At 48.5% G+C, this 20,454-nt stretch overlaps 2 protein-coding genes across 3 annotated transcripts; one reads left to right on the forward strand and one right to left on the reverse strand.

The window, feature by feature from the left end:
* The first annotated feature begins 1,825 nt into the window (after positions 1 to 1,825).
* LOC137206886 (apoptosis-associated speck-like protein containing a CARD) lies at positions 1,826 to 3,181 on the forward strand. Its single transcript, XM_067706085.1, has 3 exons — positions 1,826 to 2,188; positions 2,416 to 2,472; positions 2,831 to 3,181. The coding sequence occupies exons 1-3, from the start codon at positions 1,915 to 1,917 to the stop codon at positions 3,085 to 3,087; spliced, it is 588 nt and encodes a 195-aa protein (XP_067562186.1). The 5' UTR covers positions 1,826 to 1,914; the 3' UTR covers positions 3,088 to 3,181.
* A 6,415-nt stretch (positions 3,182 to 9,596) lies between these two features.
* FUS (FUS RNA binding protein) lies at positions 9,597 to 19,529 on the reverse strand. Of its 2 annotated transcripts, none has more exons than XM_067706061.1 (15): positions 19,444 to 19,529; positions 17,874 to 17,898; positions 17,628 to 17,782; positions 16,732 to 16,873; positions 16,381 to 16,562; positions 15,959 to 16,166; positions 14,322 to 14,356; positions 12,791 to 12,823; positions 11,895 to 11,998; positions 11,409 to 11,538; positions 11,063 to 11,164; positions 10,804 to 10,927; positions 10,369 to 10,469; positions 10,106 to 10,253; positions 9,597 to 9,796 (listed from the first exon to the last, which is right to left on the reverse strand). In XM_067706061.1, exons 1-15 carry the CDS (start codon positions 19,454 to 19,456, stop codon positions 9,757 to 9,759), a joined length of 1,542 nt encoding a protein of 513 aa, XP_067562162.1. In that variant the 5' UTR covers positions 19,457 to 19,529; the 3' UTR covers positions 9,597 to 9,756. The 2 variants fall into 2 exon arrangements, with proteins under 2 accessions (XP_067562162.1, XP_067562161.1); XM_067706060.1 differs by having other exon boundaries at positions 16,732 to 16,876; positions 19,444 to 19,528.
* Positions 19,530 to 20,454: the final 925 nt, after the last annotated feature.

Here is a 20,454-nt window from a genome sequence, read left to right on the forward strand (position 1 = left end):
AAGGGACTGTTGTAAGGGTTAGAAATAACGCATGTGAAGGATCACAGCCTACACACAGGGGCTCAGTTTTTCTATTTCTCAGAAAAAGTGACTCCTGATGCATGTCGGAGGACAGGCAGGAACTCATCAAGCAGACCAGGAGGGAAGAGAGGCCAAGCAGAGAGCAGGTGCTGCACGTGCAGAGGTCCAGAGGCTCACAGGGTAGAAGGTGCTGCCGAGGAAGCTGGCAAGGGACTTAAAGGCCAAGCCAAGGAGCTTAGACTTGATTCTGGGGGCACTGAGGGGTCATAGAGGTTTTCAAGCAGGGAAGGGACAGCATCAATGTGTGGGCTAGGGAGATGTAGCCTTCTGGCCACAGTGCACAAAATGACGTGGAGATTCTGCAAGGACAAAGACCAGTGAAAAGGCACAATAATGAACAGCCATGAGCCAGGGAACACTAGCCGCTGGGCCACAAGTGCCACCCATGGTAAGGATGTTGGCACATAGTACTACCCAGCCTGTGTGGGGCAACACGCACACGGATGGGGAGCAGGGCCCTGCCACTCTGCTGGAAGCTTTTGGAACACATGTTGCAGGTAACACAGCCTCAGTCATTCCTTCATCCAGCAAATCTTCACTGAGTACCTACATTGTCCCAGGCACTCTTGATGCTGGAGATTCAGCAATGAACCAGCCAAGGTCCCTGCCCTCATAGAGCTCATGTTTTAGTGGGGAGGTGGGTGCCTAAACATACTCACAGTTACAATTTAGTCACAATTGCTGTAAGAGCTACAAATCAGTAGCAAGTGTTTTGAACTGGAGGGATTCTAAACCTGGTCTCCCAGAGGAAGTAGCATTTAACTTAAGACCTAAAGTCTTGAGAGTTTGTCAGGCAAAGAGTGAGGGAAGAGAGCTCCAGGTTGAGCGAATAGCACGTGCAAAGGCTTGGAGAAGCAAAGAAGCCTGGCACATTTGAAGAACTGCGAGGCCAGTGTGGTTGGAACTCAGAGATGGAGTGTGGTCAGGGTGTGGTGCAAGACAAGGCTGGCGAGGTGCACAGGGGCAGACCAGCAGGGCCTTCCCAGCCATGTTAAGGGCAAATTAAGGATTCTGGGCACAGCTTGGCCTCCAACGCCAACCCACGCCATCCCACTCCAACCTACACCAACCCAAGCCACCTTTCATCTGCTCTTCTGGGTCAAGCCCCCTGACCCCAGAATAGCTCTCTTCCCATGACCTTCCCTCCAGTCAAGAATTTTCTCAACCATTCCAAGTGTCTCTTGTCATCACTTCCCAAGAAATTCAGTTCCTGGGGGACCAAATCCTGGCTCTCCCATGAAGCATTTGGCAAGGTTTCAGGCACCATCAGGTAGCCCATGTTATGCTGGAATATTTACTAAGTGAATGAGTGTTATTATCCCCATTTCATGGATAAGGAAACTGAGGCTTGGAGAGAGAAAGCACACACAGTAATCTACCCGTGGAATTTGGGGAGCTACGTGGCTGTTAGGATTCCATGATTCTGATCCTATGACAGGGAGAGAGGATGCTAAGGTTTAAGGAAACATGGAGATTTCAGGGTTCCAAAATTCCACGATCCTAAGCCTTAGCGCTCCAATAAACCAGGTTCCTGATCTGTGCTACCTAGTCCAAGCCTGGAGAGGCAGGCACCATCCACGAGCCCTTTTCCACCGGGTCTCCTGGGTCCCACCTCTTAGACCAGCCAAAGGATGCAATCTGGGCGCCCCCCGGTGGCCAGGAGAGAAAGGGAAGGAACGCGGTAGTCAGGAGCCTAACACCCAAGGGCAAGCTCTGAGGCAGGGACAGGACTGAAGGCGGGGAATTCCAGGCCCCGCCCCAGAGCAGACTTCCTGCTTGGCAGACTGCCTGAGCGAGCTGAAGCGGCGGCTGCGGCAGGGGACCCCAGGAGCCATGGGGTGCACGCGTGATGCCATCCTGGATGCGCTGGAAAACCTGACCGCTGACGAGTTCAAGAAGTTCAAGATGAAGCTGCTTTCAGTGCCGCTGCGCGAAGGCTACGGACGCATCCCACGGGGGACGCTGCTGCCCATGGACGCTGTGGACCTCACCGACAAGCTCGTCAGCTACTATCTGGAGGCGTACAGTGCCGAGCTCACGGTATTCGTGCTGTGCAACATCGGCATGCAGGAGGTGGCGGAGCAGCTGCAGGAGACCTTGTGCAAGGGTGAGTGCGCCCCCTCCACACAGGGCCAGACCAGTATCCCCTCTACACCCTCCTCCCAACCCAAAAGTTCGCCTCTCCTGGAGCTTCCGCTTCCTGTTTCTCCTACCCTTTAATAAAATCCTCCTGCTGGGGAGGCTTCCCGCGCTTGGTACTGACCTTGGCTTCCGGACCAAGAGACCCCCGAACCCAGAAACACTTGGGAGACACCACTTAACATTTTCTTACAGGCCCCGGAACCACGCCAGCCGGGATCAAGGCCCCTCCCCAGACAGCAGCCAAGCCAGGTAAAGCCTTCAACGCCCAACCTCACCTACCTGGGCACCTCACCAGCCCCGCCCCACCGTACCCCTGCACAGCCTCTTGTCCCAAGGCCAGGAGCACCCAAAGAGCACAAAGCTAGGCCAACCCTTCCCACCCACCTACTCACACACCTCCTGGGGCTGAGCCTGGCTGGGAGGAAAAAGGGAGACAAAGTTAAACTCATCCCACTATAGGTAGAGTCCTGGTGGCATGCCCACCTTGAACCCCACCGCTTAGGGTTGCATTCAGGGCAATTTCTAAAGAAAGCCTAGTGTTCAAGAGGGACAGGCTCCAGCACCCACCCTGGTCCCAGCTCATCCCCTCTCCTCCCTCCCGCCCCAGCACTGCACTTTGTGGAGCAGCATCGGGCGGCCCTCATTGCGCGGGTCACAGACGTGGATGGGGTGCTGGATGCCCTGTACGGGAAGGTCCTGACAGAGGACCAGTACCAGGCAGTGCGGGCGGAGTGCACCAATTCTAACAAGATGAGGAAGCTCTTCAGCTTTGCTCCAGCCTGGAACCTGACCTGCAAGAATCTGCTCCTCCAGGCCCTGAGGGACACCCAGCCCTACCTGGTGGTCGACCTGGAGCAGAGCTGAGGCATCTTCCCCAGCAGCGGTCCCACAGACAACCCCTGGCAGTTCCAGCCATCTTACCTGGAGTCTGATTTTTTAATATACATATGAAAATCCAGCTTGTATTTGGTGTGTCTTCCTACTTCCAGCCTGGAAACTCATGCAGAGCTACATATCCAAGCGCCGCAGTGACTCAGATGAAGCTCTAGCCTCCGCCTGTTCCTGGGGCAGCAGGCTCCCCAAACACTTCATCCTTCCTGCCTCAGTCACCAAGGAATGGTCCCTCACTCACCATTTGGTGGCTCCCTTAATGCCACCCCACAGGGTCTGCCCCTGAGACCTGTGAACACAGGTTAGTCTTGTGGCCAAGGTCTAAAAATTAGAATAGAAATATGTACAAAGGGCCTGGAACTGGGGGGGGCCAGACCTGACGTGCATTTAGAAGCAGACTCGTCTGCCAAGCTTCTCTTTCGCTTTTTCATAGGAAAAAAAATTGCAAAATGAGAGCAATTTTCAGGGGAAGTGACAAGAGTACCATCTAAGCAGGAAAGAGCACAAGCCACCGAGTGTCCCTAGGGCTCCTTCTGGCACGGACACCAGCAGGCGTCACTCCTCCCTCTGCTCCTTCCCACCCGCTCCAAGAGGTTATAGGTTACACTCTGCCCAGAAAACATGCCAATCACAAAAGCAACTTCAGGAAATGAGTTCTAGTAGCTGTTCCCTCTCTCGATGAAATTGTGCCCACAAAAGAAAATAGGAGTATTTATTTCCACAAAACACTTAGGGAGCCTTTCCAGAGGCTGTTACGGAACCAGATTCTAGGACCACATCCTGAGTACACTTTGCACCCAAATTCTTTCTGGCCTGCAGGGGGTAGATGCAAAGCAACAGGCAGGCCCCAAGGAGGCCAGATATCCTATCCTTAGGAGTCAGATCATCAGACTCGGCGATCCAGATATGAGGGTACAAAGTGTGCCGTTCACAACGACAGACCAGCACAGAATGGAAAAGCTGTATGAAGGCTTCACTTGGAACACCCTCCCTAGACACAAGAATTGACAGATGCAGTGTTTATCCCCCTCCCCCCACCCCACACAGTCAACACTTCCCTATTCTGATGACCAGATCACCAGAGCAACAGGAGAAAACAAGTTGTTTACTGCAGGAGGAAGCTACCAAAAAGCTAAGCTAATGACCACTGTCAAGGCTACAGTGACATGGGACTGCTCCTAATGCCATTTAGGACTCCAGGAGGAAAGCTGAGCTTCCGCAAAAGTGGGAATCAGCCCGAACACTCAGGATCCCGTGGGCTTATCTTCTTTGGCCAAATATCCCATAAAATAAGTGATGCTCCCCATTCTACTCTCAGCCCTTTTCTACCAAGTCTTCTTAAATCTTATAAACCAAGCCTCATTCAATCCCCGAGATGTGTTTGCTCACTTATGTTCTGAAGGACCTTGCCATTTCCCAAACTGAAGTTGTCTTCCTTTTACTATCCCTGTATCTCGACATATGGCAACAGCAGCAGCCTAACCAGAAAACAAGAAACACCAGCGTGTTCCATAAAGTTTAGTCAGTCTTCCAACTTACATCCAAACACCTTCCTTTTCAACTTCACTGCCCCCCTCTGGCGTATGCCTTCATGTCTTACCACAACAGGCCTCCTGATCTCCCTGCTTCTCGTCAACCACCTTAAAGGGCCTGAGTACTGAAAACTGATGACGGAAATGGACTCCCTTCTAACAGTAGCACACCTAAGCCCCGCTTCCAACCTGACCCTGAATAACCCCATCCAACCTCTCCTACCTTCCTCTTCACATACCACCAGATCTCAACACTACTTATACACCCTGCCCTACCACACGCTGATCCAGACTCTGGATACCTTGAAACCCACCTGTCCTAGCATGCCTGGAGAGGGCCTTCCTCTGGGCTCCAGTGGCATTTTCACCTAGGTTCCCTGTGGTAGAGCAAACCATATTGTCACATCTACTTTCACACAGGACTCTCCCATTAGATCCCCACAAAAAGACATCTTTTCAACCTCTGTACAGTGCCTTGCATGTGAAAAATAATAACATCAGTTACTGTGTATGTCTACTGTCCTAACAGAGGATTTTTTTTTACACTTCATAGGAACCTAATGCTTCTCATGATATGGAGCCATAACACTTCCTTGCACAGCAGATGCTCAAACAGAGCAGCTACAAAAACTAGTGCAAGCCTGAGGCAAAAGACACAGTTCTAAGAAACAGCTCCCCGAAGTTGAAAGACTTCTTGGGGGCTTTCTTTTTCCTTTTTATTTGGTGGGGGAGGCGGGGAGAAGGGTGAGGCTCAGAGTTCTACCAGCCACAGCATATTGGTTAAGGACACACTTCTGCAGCCAAAGGGCAGATTCAAATCCCTGCTCTACCTCACTCACCAGTTATGAGACTTAAGGCCAGTTTGTACCTCAGCATCCCATCTATAAAGTAGGGATAACAGGACACAGCTCATCACCTAAAATCAACTGGCCCACAGTGAGCACACACTGGTGTCAACAGTGATCTCCAGGATGTTTCTGTTCCTAGCTGCTCAATGGCTTAGGCTCCTCAGTCTGAAACAATCAACATTTTCTGCTCAAACCTCTAAGCATCACAAGACTGGGGAAAAAAAAAAAGCAGATCAACAAGTAATGTCCGCTGGGCCTGTGCTAATAAGAACAAAAACCCACATCCAGGACCCAGCCTTCCACGAGTGACCTTTTTCTTAGCTCCTGGCTTAAACTGTCTACATGAACAGTTCTGTACAAAACTGAGTTCCCCTTTCCAGACATGACAGGGGGAATTAGCAGAAAAGGAGTCTCTGCAGAACTTCAGAGCATCGCCAGAGGTGGCAACACCCCACCAGGACCTACACACTGAGTTAGAACCGACGTGCTAACCACATTGCCAAGCGATTCAGGTACGTATTCAACTTACACGCTGCTATAGCGAGAATGTGGCTCTGCCACCTCAGTCAGCCTGTGACAGGTTTGCAGAAGCCTTCTCACAGAGGGATGTGCCTTGTCACTCAGGGAAAGACTATACAGGATGGGCCCATTTCCCCTCAAATTCTGGTTTAAGAGGGGAGGAAAAAAAAAAAACAGCCATCAAGCTAAATCTGACAGGTTCGTACCTCAAGCAGGCTGCAGTGAGGCCCTAAGGATCCTGCACGGAACAGCTACAAGGAATCAGTGCAATTGTGCAACACTGCCACCCTGAGGTGCGCATGCAGAATGCTACCTGGAAAGCCTGGTTCCTGCCTCCCTTCAGTTTCTTCTTCCCATACCCACCCCACCCTCCTTGGCATTCTCTACCGGCAATGGCCTAAAGCTCAGTTCCCCACTACACACAAGGAATCCCCTATCTTCGACCGCGTAGTCCAAGCTCCCTTCCTGTCTCCAATCCCCACACTGGTGGCTCTCAATTATCCTTCATGTTAAAGGAGCCCTTCATGCTAGCACTACAACCCCAAGACAATCCAAGGAGCTGAGAGAGCACAATCCATCCACAGAGCACTATTTCCAGACCCAAACTCCTCTGACATACTTCTGTTCCTCCCTCAAAAATATTTAGGAATTTTAGGGCTTCCCTGGTGGCGCAGTGGTTGAGAGTCCGCCTGCCGATGCAGGGTACACAGGTTCGTGCCCCAGTCCGGGAAGGTCCCACATGCCGCAGAGCGGCTGGGCCCGTGCGCCATGGCCGCTGAGCCTGCGCGTCCGGAGCCTGTGCTCCGCAACGGGAGAGGCCACAACAGTGAGAGGCCCACGTACCGCAAAAAAAAAAAAAAAAAAAAATTAGGAATTTTAAATTCAATGGTCTCTTAAAACTCTAACTGCTAACACCATAGGATTGAGGGCCAAACAATTTCTACAAGCCCAAAAGTCAAACCTGCTGCCAAGATCCACTTGACACTACTTCCTCATTTCTTAATACCCCCAGCACCAGGAAGATTACCGTCTGCATGGGGAGCTGAACAAGATAATTTTTGTGGAAACCTAAGTCTGAATTATTTCAAAATAAAATTTAAAGATGAAAGGAAAGAGACTAAGTATTGAGGGCCCAAAGGCAAAAAAGGGAGTCTGAGTTCTGAAAAGACTGGAGAGGAATGGCTGCAGATGGGACCTCACACTGAGCTGAGCCTCTCACAGACTAGTAGAGGGAGTGAGACCTGGTTACAAAACCCCTGGTGGAAGACTGACAGGAGACTGGAAGTGGGAAGCAACATACCTAAATAAAGATGTTAATGTGTTGAGTCTCACAGGAGCTGGACCCAGCAATGACTTAACCTCAGCCCTATATCCAAGTTACTGAAATCCAGCATGTGATGGGGAAAAGGTGAAAAGCCTGAGAACTAAACCAGTGGAAACAAACAGACCCGCAGCACACTTCTCCCCACCACAACCTACCCTCCTCACTTCTCCCTAGTCAGCCTGTCCCAATTCAAAAAGCCAGGCGCCTAAGTGCTTCCAGACTGCAGGCCATTTTCCATAATTCAGTAATAATGTATTCTTTAGATCTCTAAGGACTAGCCTAAGATCCTCATCAGAGAAATATGACTGGCTATTACTGGCCTAGTGCTTACAAGGGAATGCAGCCAAGAGCAGAGGGCCCAAAGTCCAACCCCCTTGAGGTCTCACTCCTATTTTCTCGCCAGTGGATAAGCTGGCACCAGAACCAACAACATTCCCTCTGTTGCTAGTTCTGTCGTCATCCATTCTTTTCTCCTGGAAAAGGACTCCAAACTGGATCTACCCACTAGACACTTGAGACTCTATTTTCTTTTACTTAAGAGCAAAAGCAATCACTGAAGCCCTTTAAAGGACAAAAACTAAATACTAACAGTCCCAGTCAGTAACTGGGTCTCACCCAGAGCTTCAACCTCCTTCACCGCTAGCAGTAGGGATGAAGGAACCACAACCAAACCCTAACACCAGAACCCTACCAGGTGAAGCACACACAATAAACTTCTCAGACATGGATAGTGCCATTCAAACCAAGCATCACTGTTAAGAAAGCAGAGGCAGCTGAACACACCAGGGAGAGAAACGATGCCATATCCTCGGCTCTAATTCTGAGGGTTTCTCAAGCGTACGAAGTTCAGTAAGCCAAAGGAAAGCACTGCCTGGAGCAGCTCAGCCATTCTCCACCTACTCTTGGTAGAGCACCTCCACACAGTAGGGAGGATAAAGCAGCTATTCCTTTTGACAAAGCCACAGCTTCCATCTCAAGTCACCAGAGATTGGAAGACGAAACAACTCCTAAGAAGAGAACACTTACAGCATACTTGACAATTTTAAACCAAGAGAAAAAGCACTTCCCACCAGGGGTCCCAGGCACTCTACGAGCTGTGCTTCTGACAGCAAAGAAGCCTGTTGCTGTTGGCTATAATTTTCAGTTCTGTATAACTAAAATTCAACTGCTTGGCAGGGATGGGCAAGTTTTCTAAACTCAGTCTGAGCTGGAAAAAAGGCAGGGGGGAAATTTTTGGGGTCAGGAAAGGCATGTTAAGGTTGACAGGCACTGGAGTCTGAGGTTTCAACTCATCGGCCCCAACCTTTGCCTTTCTCAAAATTATCAATGACCTCAGCCCTCTGGGTATAGGCAGGATGTAAACATGACCCAGCTAGACCACTGTCTCTCTAAAGACACCTACCAAAGCCCCACCTTCAGGAAAACTAATGGAGGGGGTCACCCTGAAATATAAAGAACTGCCTCTACCTTACTTTCCCAGCTAACCTTCCCCCCTTTACCATCTCCTCTCCTTCCCAAGTCTCTTTCCCTAAAATTTAGCATCCTCTTAAGGCCTAGGCAAACAACGTTTGGGATAGGAGTCTGTCCCCTTCAGAACAATGATTTCAGAACGAAATGCCAAGAAATGAAAATGAAGTGATCAGACAGGGACTCCATCCTGGGGTCGACCATTTCCTGAGAAACGAGAGCCACATCACCCATGCACTGGGCATGAAGTGAGCAAGGCCACGGAACACCTGCCATTAAGTAGGTGCTCAGTTACTCTCCTTCCTTCAAAACACCCAACTGGCTAATAACTATGTGCTCCAATCACGATCAAGCTTGAATACCACCCCCAAAGCAACCTAATTTGTTTGAGCCCCACTCAGAAAAGTGCCAGAAGAGCCAAGAGGCCTTAAAAAAAGAACAGAACTACTATAATAAACTCACTAAAACCAGCATGTGAATAAACATGGTAAAAGAAAAACTTCCAAATGGTTGGACAATTCTGGGCCAACACACCACATGTTTCTCATTTACCACTTTCATTCATCTAGTTTTTACCATAACAGAAAAGTTTAATCTCTACTTTCAAGGATACACTTGACCTTTTCTCCCTGAAACAAGTATCAAACACTTTATTCCAGTTCCTGCTAAGCGGGAACAAACAAATTATTCCAGTTCCCACAAGGCAGGTTGATCTGAAAGAGGAACACTCCCCACATTCTTGACCTGGACATCAACGCTCCAGGACAGTGAAGAGGGGGAAGAGGAAGAAAATTTAACTAAAATGATGGTTTTTAATGGGAACCAGAGATATGGTTACAATTACATAGTCCGACACAAAAAACCCGTGGGTGATCAGGAGTTGGAAGGTTACAAAATAATGAGGGTAACACTGGGTACAGGAGAAAGCCGCTCCAGAACTTCAGGAGCCAGGCTAATACGGCCTCTCCCTGCGGTCCTGTCTGTGCTCACCCCTGCAAGAAAGAGTATCCATTAGGTCTGAGTTACCAACCTCTCTACCCACCCCACCCCAGAAATCCTATCTGCCCCTGCTACCCAAGCCCAAGAACTAGCTCATATCTCCCTATAGGTATAGAGAGTACACGGGAGTCTACAGATTAGCTCCCCCAGATAATCTTCCTTCCCTCCTTCCCTACCCACTATGGTTACAGTCTCAGCTTTCCAACCTAGCCCTCAAAATGAAACCACTGTCCCAAAACCTTGCAATCCCATGACCTCTGTTCAACTGCTCTACTTTCATTTCAATTTAGAGTCTTACTTACCTGGAGTCCATCTTGCCAGGGCCAAAGCCACCTCTGTCCCCACCACCCCGGCCCCCTCGGAAGCCCCCACGGTCCCCGCCTCGGCCTCGGTAGCCGCCCCGATCATAGCCTCCTCTGCCACCACGACGATCGTCTCCATAGTTACCCCCTAGGAAAAAAGAAATATGATATATCCCCATATCACATCCCCCAAATTCCTCCTACCTTCCCTCTAGCCTCCTTTTGATTCCAACTCCTTATCACCAGCTCTGCCTCTTCCTTACCCATATGAGAGCCTCCTGGTCCCCCTCCTGGGCCATCTGGTTTAGGGGCCTTACACTGGTTGCATTCATTCCTCCAAGAGAAGTTCATGTTCTCACACGTACTGAGGAAAATAAGACAATTAGTCAGGGCCGGGGGGCGGTAAGACAAGACCTAGAATTACGAACACTCCAGTTACCTTACGGATACGTGAGGAAAATGAGGCCTCGGAAAAGCAAAAAGGCTTGTTTCTCAGGAGCGAGCCAGACAAAAACTGCAGGTTATTGAACCCAGTCCAATACCTTTCCCACTAGAGCAACCTCACCTAGGTGACTCCTGGCCAAGCCTGTCAAAGTGTACCTTTGACATCTATTAGTCGGAAAACACAAGCTCTACCATAGTACCAAAGGGCACACATGTAAGAGGGCTGAGAAAAGAATTAAAGTTGTTTCACTCACGGATTAGGACACTTCCAGTCCCCTGCTCGCTGCTGTCCTCCACCGCCACCGCCACCGCTGGGGAATCCTCCTCGGCCCCCACCACCACTGCCACCACCTCCATAGCCTCCACGGCCCATGGGTCCTAGTGTAGACAAAAGAATACGTCTGCTCCGCTTCCAAGTCTGGTTAACCTAACCTTCTCTCCTATGCAAACCCTTACCACCCTCTCTCCCTTCTCTCCCCATCACCTCTTACGCCAGCAGAAGTAGATCCTCACCTCCTCGCCCTCGGCCTCCACGACCATTGCCACCACCCCGATTGAAGTCTGCTCGCCGAGTAGCAAATGAGACCTTGATAGGATTCCCAGAGAATTCTTTACCTAAAGAAATAAAGGAGGTATAAAGAGACTTTTTATTAAGACCTGTGGGTCTAAAAACACACTTGGTACAATCAAGAGAAGACTTTGCCTTCTTGTAAATGTTTACAATCTCATGAAACATAAGAAAAAATAAGACCACGCCAAAATAGGAGTGTTGGAAGACTCATAGAAATCCTCAAAACACAGGCCGTTTCCCAAAGCTAGTTACCCTGTCCCCCACCCCTGCCAGCCTCCGCATACATACCATCAAACCAATCAATAGCTGCTTTAGCAGAAGGTGGGTCATCAAATGACACTGTTGCCTCTCCCTTCAGTTTGCCTGTTTCCCTGTCTGTGTACAGATTAATCATGGGCTGTCCTGTTTTCTTATTTGTCTGAAAAAATCAACGTGAGATAACATCAGTCTTAAAGAAGACAGCACTATCACAACCATACCTTTCTATTTCACGTAACTTGAATTAAAGCCATCAACTATAACTGTTTCTCACTTCAATATTAAAAAATGAAAGTAAAGATTATAGACTACAAATTCAAAAGTTTTAGACACTCCCTTTTTTATCAATTGTGCGTTTGTGTTAAAATGTGATTCCCTTTAAAAAATGGCAAAGGCTAATGTTCTTTCTTCAACAAATTAAGCAGGCAACCATTAAGACTTTTTTTTTTCCACTAAGGTATGAAATCCAAAAGCCTGCAGCACTGATAGAAAGCACCCACTCTGCTCCACAAGTACCTTAATGATACCAATCTGCTTGAAGTAATCAGCTACAGACTCAATTGTAACATTCTCGCCCAGGCCTTGCACGAAGATGGTGTTGTTGTCTGAATTATCCTGTTCTGCTTGTCAAACGCAGAAAGAAACATGAATTTGGAGAGGAAACAAGCAAAGGTAAAACAAGTCAGTGACTCTTAATAACCTAACTTTAATACTTGCTATTTCGCTTTCAAAGAAGAAAAATTCTAAAGCAAGCAATATACTTTGGTTTAGGTCAGACAAAAGAAATCCCCATCCCTTCTATTTTATTATCTGAGTACCAATATGCCAGCCACTTCACAAATTTAAATTTAGTTTTACAACTACCCTTTGAAACATGATGATACTCACTAAAGAAACCAGGGCTCAGGAGTTAACTGCCCAACCACACAATAAGTACACCAGTTGTCAACGTTAAGACCCCCAAGTTAAGAAACCTATTTTACACTAAAATCCAGTATATAAACATAATTAAAACAAAAAATACACTAAGTGCTTCCCTTTCTGTGTCTTTTTCGTTCAATAATTTGGTTACGATCCCCATTTTTAAAAGCCACTGCTTTAACTGAACCAGCAGTTCAGGATTATGGTCCACACACAGATGCATCAGCATCTCCTGAAACTTGTTAGAAATGCAAATTCTCGGGCTCCTCCCAGACCTACTAAATTGCTGGGAGAGGAAATCACCACATCAGGTATTTCTGATACATGGCTCATTTATAAATCACTGTTAAGTATAGCTACACCTAAACTCCCTTCCCCACATTTTCCTTCTTCTCTACCCCTGTTCTTCACATCCCTTTAAGTTTCAAAGAACATCCAGGAAAAGTCCTGATACCACTTGAGCCATTCCTTCATGCCACCTCTGGACTTACCAGAGTCATGACGTGATCCTTGGTCCCGAGGGCCTTAAGTGACATGAAAAAAAAACAAAAAACAAAAAAACAAGGAAAGAGGAGCCGTTAGTCAACAGGCTGAGAAAGACAAGGAGAAAAATTCACACCAAATCCAAACTTTTGCAAAATATCAGGTAAGTGCTCACAGCCTCACTCCAAACCCTGTCCTGGGTTGCCTGCCCAGAGAAAAATCCTAGGCAGGTCTGGGGAAGACAGAGGCCCCTTTTCTTAAGACCTGTATGTAACCTGAGTCCCCACAGGGACAACGCCACACTTCAGAAAATGCTGCCTCCCCCAGCTCAGGCTGGGAAATGTCCTCAGCACAGACTGGGAGGGCCAGGAGGGAGACCCCTTGAAGTTAACCAACTCATAGCTTGGCCCTGTTCTCTCACCCCAGAGAGAAATGGGCTCACCACCAGCAATGTGATATGCATCCATACAGTTTCTCCAAACTTTAACACCAAAGACACTTATCCCTTGTAGAACAATTTTTAATTTCATCTTTAGAAACCATTCTTAAAACCATGTTTGTTTCCCCCAAAACCACATGAAAATAAAAATCATACATAACAGCTATTGTATTTTTTAAGCATGTCCCAGGGAACAGACCAGAAATCTTATTTCCATAATGCAGCCTCTCTTTTTTTTCCAGAGACCATCTTTGACCAAAGTTTATCTGAATTCATCATAAATAAATATTGTACCCACACTCAATGACACCTAAATCATGAACCCAAGCCTTTGGCTTTAAATGTTGAGACAAATCAAGAAACCTTTTGTTAGTTAACCAAACCAGAAAAGTTCCGGCTTACTGGGAGACTTCTCAAATTTGCCATTTTTCCATGAATTCAGTTTTGTGCTGTTTAAGACCTGGTTATTTCCCATGAGCCACACATACTCCCAACCTTTCTTGGAAGTAGTCCACACCTTCCTTCCCAGAGCTAGTTTCTATTTGCCCATCTGAATTGAGTTTAAATGCGTGTATGTAGAATCGCATCGACACCATTCAGTATTTAATATATAAATATATACCAACTTCACCATCCTCAGGGCAGGGCAAAAGTTCACATCCCTCGTCCAGAATTAAAACATTTGGAGATTGTTACACACACACACACACACACACACACACACTAACCTCGGACACACTGATCAAAAGGGTCCTAAAGCCAAGTCGGCCCCACGTGTCCCAGCACACTCTCCAGCTTCTCATTACGGTGCTCACTAAGTGCCGGGTGTGGCAACACTCCTCTCAGAGGCCTACTTAAACACCTCTTATTTAACCTGGGTCAAACCGAATTGGTACCAGATGCCTGCTGAGTCTTACCCCTGCCTGCCTCCAGGTTAGCACACATCTGGCAGCAGGTGGCATTCTACCCCACCCCTTTCTGGAGGTGGTTCTGGACACTCCAAAACCTTTGACACTTAAAACACGTTAAGACATCTGCAAATGAACAATCAGACAAAGCATTGCTGGGAGTTGGGAATTTTGGAAACTCTGTTCACTTACCACCAAATTTATTGAAGCCACCACGGTCACTTCCGCTGGAGAAGACAAGTTAGAAGAAAGGACATGAAGCTTCCAACGGCTACAAAAGGGCGGTTTTTGATTTTGTTCAACATTCCCCAAACATGGGTAGGTGTTTTGGGAAAATGATAATACAAATGGCTACTAAAATACATTCCCCTTCCTGACCACCCCTTGTCTGACCTTTGAGCATGTCACACACACGTGTGCAATTTCTCAGACACAATTTTTAAGGATTTTGCTTTAAAAGGTTATATATCTATTTCCTCTGGAAAAAAAAAAAGACCCATTTTCCTTGGTCGTTCTTCCGACGTAGCAGATGTTTTTTCCTCTTGTCGCGAGTGGATGACAACCCAGTAGTTGGTTTAAAAACCCTACCCCCGATTTACCCAGAAGACATTTCACACCAGGCTGGGGTAGCCCTGAACACATTTTTGTGGTTTTTTGCTTTGAAAGCAGCAAGCAGACCCAACCCTGTTCCATAAAAAGTCAAAACCAAAGGCAATTTCCCCTTAAAGCGAGACCAACTTAGCTAAGCCCTACCCTAACTACTGAGCTGTTTTTGATCTCTCCCCACCCCCGGGGTCACCCCTTCTAACACTGTGAGAAGAGCGGAGTATTTTGCAATGTCACCTTTCATACCTGTGGCACATAAAATGCAGAGCAAGTTAACAGTCACATTAACAGTTGTTTTTCTTTTTAAAGTTTTGCATTAAACACACGCACACAACAGAGTTTTCCTTATTTTGTACGGTTTTTGAGATTGCCCCCACCCACCTCTGAATACTTACCATACACAAACTCTTTAAAAAACCTACTTTTTCCCAAAAAGGAATAACACACTGACATTCCTCCCCTCTCAAGGGAGACAGAGTAGGGTCCTTCAAATCATATTTACCAACAGATTTGACAAGTGCTTTAACATCAAATCTAAGGTTTTACTTCAACTTCAGCAGGAAGGGGAGGAAAGAAGGTCCAGTTGGACAAGTAACCAGAGGAAGGGGGACAGTGGAGCAAATAGGTGGGATACCACTGTCAAGCATACTGTATTTTGTCCAAAAGGTCTGCACACTTCAGATAGCCCCATGAACCAAGTCACACACAAAATCATTACTGTCAGTCAAATGAGTGCTCGTGGATTCAAATGACTACAGAATACAGAAAGAGAGAGTAGCCAATTCCTGGAAGCTCAAGTCAGGTTAATCATTTACAACTTCCTCAGAGGACACATGGGAATACAAGTAACAAGTAACAAGTTTCCCTATTACCAGGAGTGGGATCATCGGTTTCCCTTGCAGAGAAAGAAGCCTTTACTTCCATTTTTCTTGCCTAGGATATCAATGACTCCAATCCATATACACCCATGTTTCTTTTTCTTGAGAAATAAAAATGTCAGTACTCAAATCTCTATACAGAGGTGTGGGTAGAAGTTCAGGTTCCCAAGTTCTCACAAAAATAAAATGGGGATGAAGAAGAAACAGTCAATGCTCCTAAATCAAAGCCCCCACAAATCCCTAGAATAAGACTAACCATGCACTAAGGGACTAGGCTTCAAGGGAGATTCATGCAACCCTTCACACTGCTCAGTGATGTTACTCCCTGGCTCACAAGACACCTACCCCATGCCGCCTCTGCCTCCACGGCCGCCTCCACGACCTCTGGGTTCATAGCCACCACTGCTGCGGCTGTAACCACCGCCACCGCCCCGGCCACGGCCCCCACGGTCCTGCTGGCCTCCCCCGTAGCCGCCGCCACCACTCTGGTCCTGATTGCCATAACCGCTGCCACCACTACTACTCATGGAGGGCTGATCTTGGCCATAGTTACCTGTCAGGAAAGAAAGGATGCCTTTAAGAAACACAAAACAGACTGTGAGGTGGCATAAAGCAGTTCAACTGCACAGGTGATAAATGACAATAAAAATTAAAATGAAGCTAGGAAACAAAAGCGCAACATTTTTAAGAACCTTTTAGGGAACGGGTCGAGCGGGATACAATTCCTTACAAAAAGCAGGTATGAGACAAAGCTGAAGACATCTCACCTCCACCACCCCCTCCACCTCCACTGCTGCTGTTGTACTGGTTCTGCTGCCCATAGCCCTGAGGGGGATTATAGCTTTGCTGCTGTCCATAGCTTTGCTGCTGTCCACCATAGCCAGACTGCTGGCCATAGCCCCCACTCGGGGGCTGCCCATAGCTGCTGCTCTGAGAACTGCTACCGTAACTAGGGAAAAGGAAAAAACAGAATCATAATGCCAGCATGTCCAAAACCTTCTTTCACTTTCAGTACACCCCATTCTCTGTACCCAACAGAGGCCACCCCCGTTAGTCCTCATGCTCACTCATGCACCCCTAATCTTTCAGTCCTCTCCCCTCTCCCCAGAACTCCTTACCTTCCCGAGGCGCTGCTAGGAGTTGGCTGCTGGCCATAGCCAGGGTATGAGGACTGCTGCCCGTAAGACGACTGAGAACTTTGGCTACTGCCATAGCCACCAGTTGAGCCATATCCCTGGGGAGTTGACTGTGTGCCATAGCCTGCTAGAAGAAAAAGGAAGTCACAAAAACTATGATGAAAGAGAAAAGGCAGGGAATGGGTTGAAGAAAACATTATATACCACCTAATGCTTCCCATACTTGAAAACTCAACCTCTTAGAAGATGCTTGGAAATCTTGCAACTCACAGTCAGAGATTACCCTTCTTTTACCTTAAAGCTTAATATTCCAACTTCTACCAACTTCAGAGTTCCAATCTCATCCCACCCACACCAAAGCCAGCCTCCAGGACCACCACTAATCACAGCCCAAGAGATCCCTATTAATTAACAGCATTTTAACCTGCCCATTACGTGTGCAGTACCAATAAGACAACCCCATATTATTTACACTTCAGGACCTCAGGGCAAATTCCACCTCCTGGTGTATCATGTGATATACAGCAGTCGGACTTCAAACATCTTCAAGGAAGCCATTTTCTCCCTTTAAGTATCTAAAAGTTTTCTCCCTTTAGGCAATACTCCCCCACACACACACCCCGCCCTCCCATTTCACTTTCACTCTTAGGGGAAATGGGGAAAAGTGCAACATAAATAGAAAAGTAAAAAGTCAAAGAAAATAATAGGAAACAATTACAAACCAATTAAGTATTTTTGTTTGAAAGGACTCAAAGGCTTAAGTGCTTTAAGGGTCATAGACTGGTTAAAGCAAACACTTCAGCACTGCTTAGGTTTTAAAAAAAGCAACATTCAGAAACAGCAGGAAGCGGTGGGGTGACCCACTAAAAGAGACTCACTGTTCTGGGTCTGTCCGTAAGAACTACCATAGCTGCTCTGGCCATAGCCTGAAGCATCCGCTGACTGGCCGTAGCCACTGTAACTCTGCTGTCCATAGGGCTGATTGCTCTGCTGGGAATAGCCCTGCCCAGGCTGGGTCGGGTAGGCCCCATAACTGGAGAAAAAGACAAACCGTGCTCTCAGACAAAAACACCTTAGCCACCCTCGCCCTTTACAAACTCTGGAAGCCCAGAAATGACACTCACCTTTGGGTTGCTTGTTGAGTATAGTCTGAAAAACAAAAACACAATTATATTACCTTCAACCATCCCTAAGAGTAGACTAGGGCGAAAAGTCTTAACTCAAGCTAGCTTTGGGGCCCCCAGAGAGGAAAGTCAACGAGGCATAAATTCCCACATGAAACCCTAGTTGAGAGGAGCAATCTGGCAGACCGTAGTCAAGTTTTCTTACAATAAAGAAAAGCAAAGAAACAGCGAATTTCTACAGAGACCAAGAAGCCTTAAGTACTGGAAAAAGCAAGAGCCTTGGTGAACAGCTCCAATTTTCTGCAACTTCAATCGATGTCAGGAACTGCACAAATTTACACACATTTCCTTCTCACACCTGCTCGAAGACAAAGATATCACCGAAAGTCAAGCTAAAGTCACACAGCTGCTTCAGCAGAACAGGTTTTAATTCAAGCCAGAGGCAGAACTGTTCGGAACGTAGCCTTCACTTTCTCAATCCGAAAAACAAGAATGTCTCCAAGGAGGCCGCTCTTCACCCTTTGCCCAATCTTGGGAGACTGGAAACGGAAGCTTTTAATGCAAAGCTAGCTAACCAAGAGAAGAGCGCTCTTTGATCCCAAACAACAGAGATCACCATCAAGAGCGGTCGCCTCGGGAGGCAAGTCGACTGGTACTCAAGTCCCCAGCCCTGTGGCTCCCCACGAGTGCGTTTTCTTATCTCCTCCTTGCCTGCCTCGGGACTGTGGGGAGACTCGGCGAACCGAAGAAAGAGAAAGCGCTTTTAAAACGCCACATGTTAGACGCACTGGCCAGATCCACTCGTCTCGCCGGTACAGAAAACGAGGCGCTTCCTCCCGCAGAAAAGAGCAAAAGGACGGGGAGAAGGTGGGGCCTCGGGCGGCCGTTCCTTTCAGTAACCACCTCCGAGAGAGGAAATTTAGGCGGGAAAAGCCTCGGGCCGGGTCCCCAAGTCCGTTGGACCACCCCCAGCCGTTAAGCGGGCCCAAGCCTCCGCCCCCGCCCGCGTGGCAAGCGAGGCGGGAACGAGGCGGTCCCGCCCCTTCCCGAGGGACCCCGGGGGCGAGGCCCAAACCGGACGCGCGCCGCGGAGCCTCCAGCGAAGGGTCTCGCGACAAAAAGCAGGGCCGACACGAGGCGGGAGGGGGGGTTCGCGCCGCCAGAAAGGGGGGAGGGGCCAGCAGAGCGCGTGCGCGCTCCGAATGCCCGGATGCAGCACTGCGACAAAGCGGGCCCGAGCGCGAGGCTCGGAATGAGAAGGAGTAAAGGCTACAGGGACCGGGCATTTCCATCCATGCCTCACGTTTCCAATCTCCAAGAAGTGTCCCTCCCAACCCTCACCTCAAGGAAAGGGGCTGCGAAGGGAAGACCTCCCGCCCCGCGCCAGAGGAGCGAAACAAGATGGCGACATCGGCCTCCCCCTTCCACCCCTCTCCGCTGCTTCCCGCCAGTGCTGCGAGAAGACCCTACACGCGATCGCCGCTCAGGTCCCACCGAAAAACAAAAGCCCGACTGGAAGGTAACAAGGCCCGGGGCCGGCGCGCCACCGCCGCCTCGCGCCCTTACATACCGTTTGAGGCCATGTCCGCGCACGCGCGCACAGGCCGACAATCAGCAAGATTCCAATACCACAGCACCGACGCCTCGAGGACTGAGCAGCCCCGCCTCCTGCGTCGAGGTTTATGTACGCCTCCCCGCCTACGCATGCCGGGGGAACGCACCAACTGCGGAAAGGAAAGGGGGAATCGTGGCCGACTCCTGCAACTCTTCAGGGAGTATAGAGGACCCTAGCAGGCAGAAAGGAAGCGTATTAACTAAGAACCTTGCAAATAATACATATAATCCTCTGTTTTTCTGACAAAGAAGTTATATTTGCTTTTCAGGACTAAGCCCACGTTTCACCCTCACCCCTATGATGGCATAATGGTACAGCCCTATTACCCTCTGGGGGCGGGGCGAGGGGCCCAGGGCGGTTGCGGGCGGAACTGTAGTCAAAGCCGGGAGCCGAGGGGCGGGAACCGAAATTCCTCAGGCTGGCCCCTTTCACTGGGCCTCACTTTCGCTCAGGATGGAGAGCTCCTGCGCTCCATTCCCCTTACACTGCATCAAATGCATCCTCCCTCCGGCGCCAGCCTCCCTCTCTGGCTCTAGTGTTCCTCCACCGACAACACACACCGACCCTCTCCCTGCGTCTAGGTATTCACTCATCGTCTTTCAGGCTTGCGTCTGCTGAAGTCCTTACCAGGGTTTGTAGATTGTGGCACTTGCCATGAAAGAAAGCATGGACCCTTGGGTCCCAGTCTGGTCAAGCACTGATCGCCCACCCACACCCTCACGGCTTGGCCCGCGAGTAGCTTGGCTTGAGTAGCTCTTGGACTGGAAAGCCCAAACCCTCCGGATCTCAAAGAGCACTGAGATTAGATCAGGGATTTCCCAGCCTTTTTACTGATAAAGGGCTACTCTTTATTCTCCTGAAACCCTACCGAGGAACCAATGTGGAGATCCAATAATAACTGATATTTGTATAGAGCTGAAGTGATTTCAAAATGCACAATTAATTGCTTTCCCATTACAGTCTTAT

Source organism: Pseudorca crassidens, chromosome 15, assembly GCF_039906515.1.
Source record: "Pseudorca crassidens isolate mPseCra1 chromosome 15, mPseCra1.hap1, whole genome shotgun sequence".
NCBI lineage: Eukaryota > Metazoa > Chordata > Mammalia > Artiodactyla > Delphinidae > Pseudorca > Pseudorca crassidens.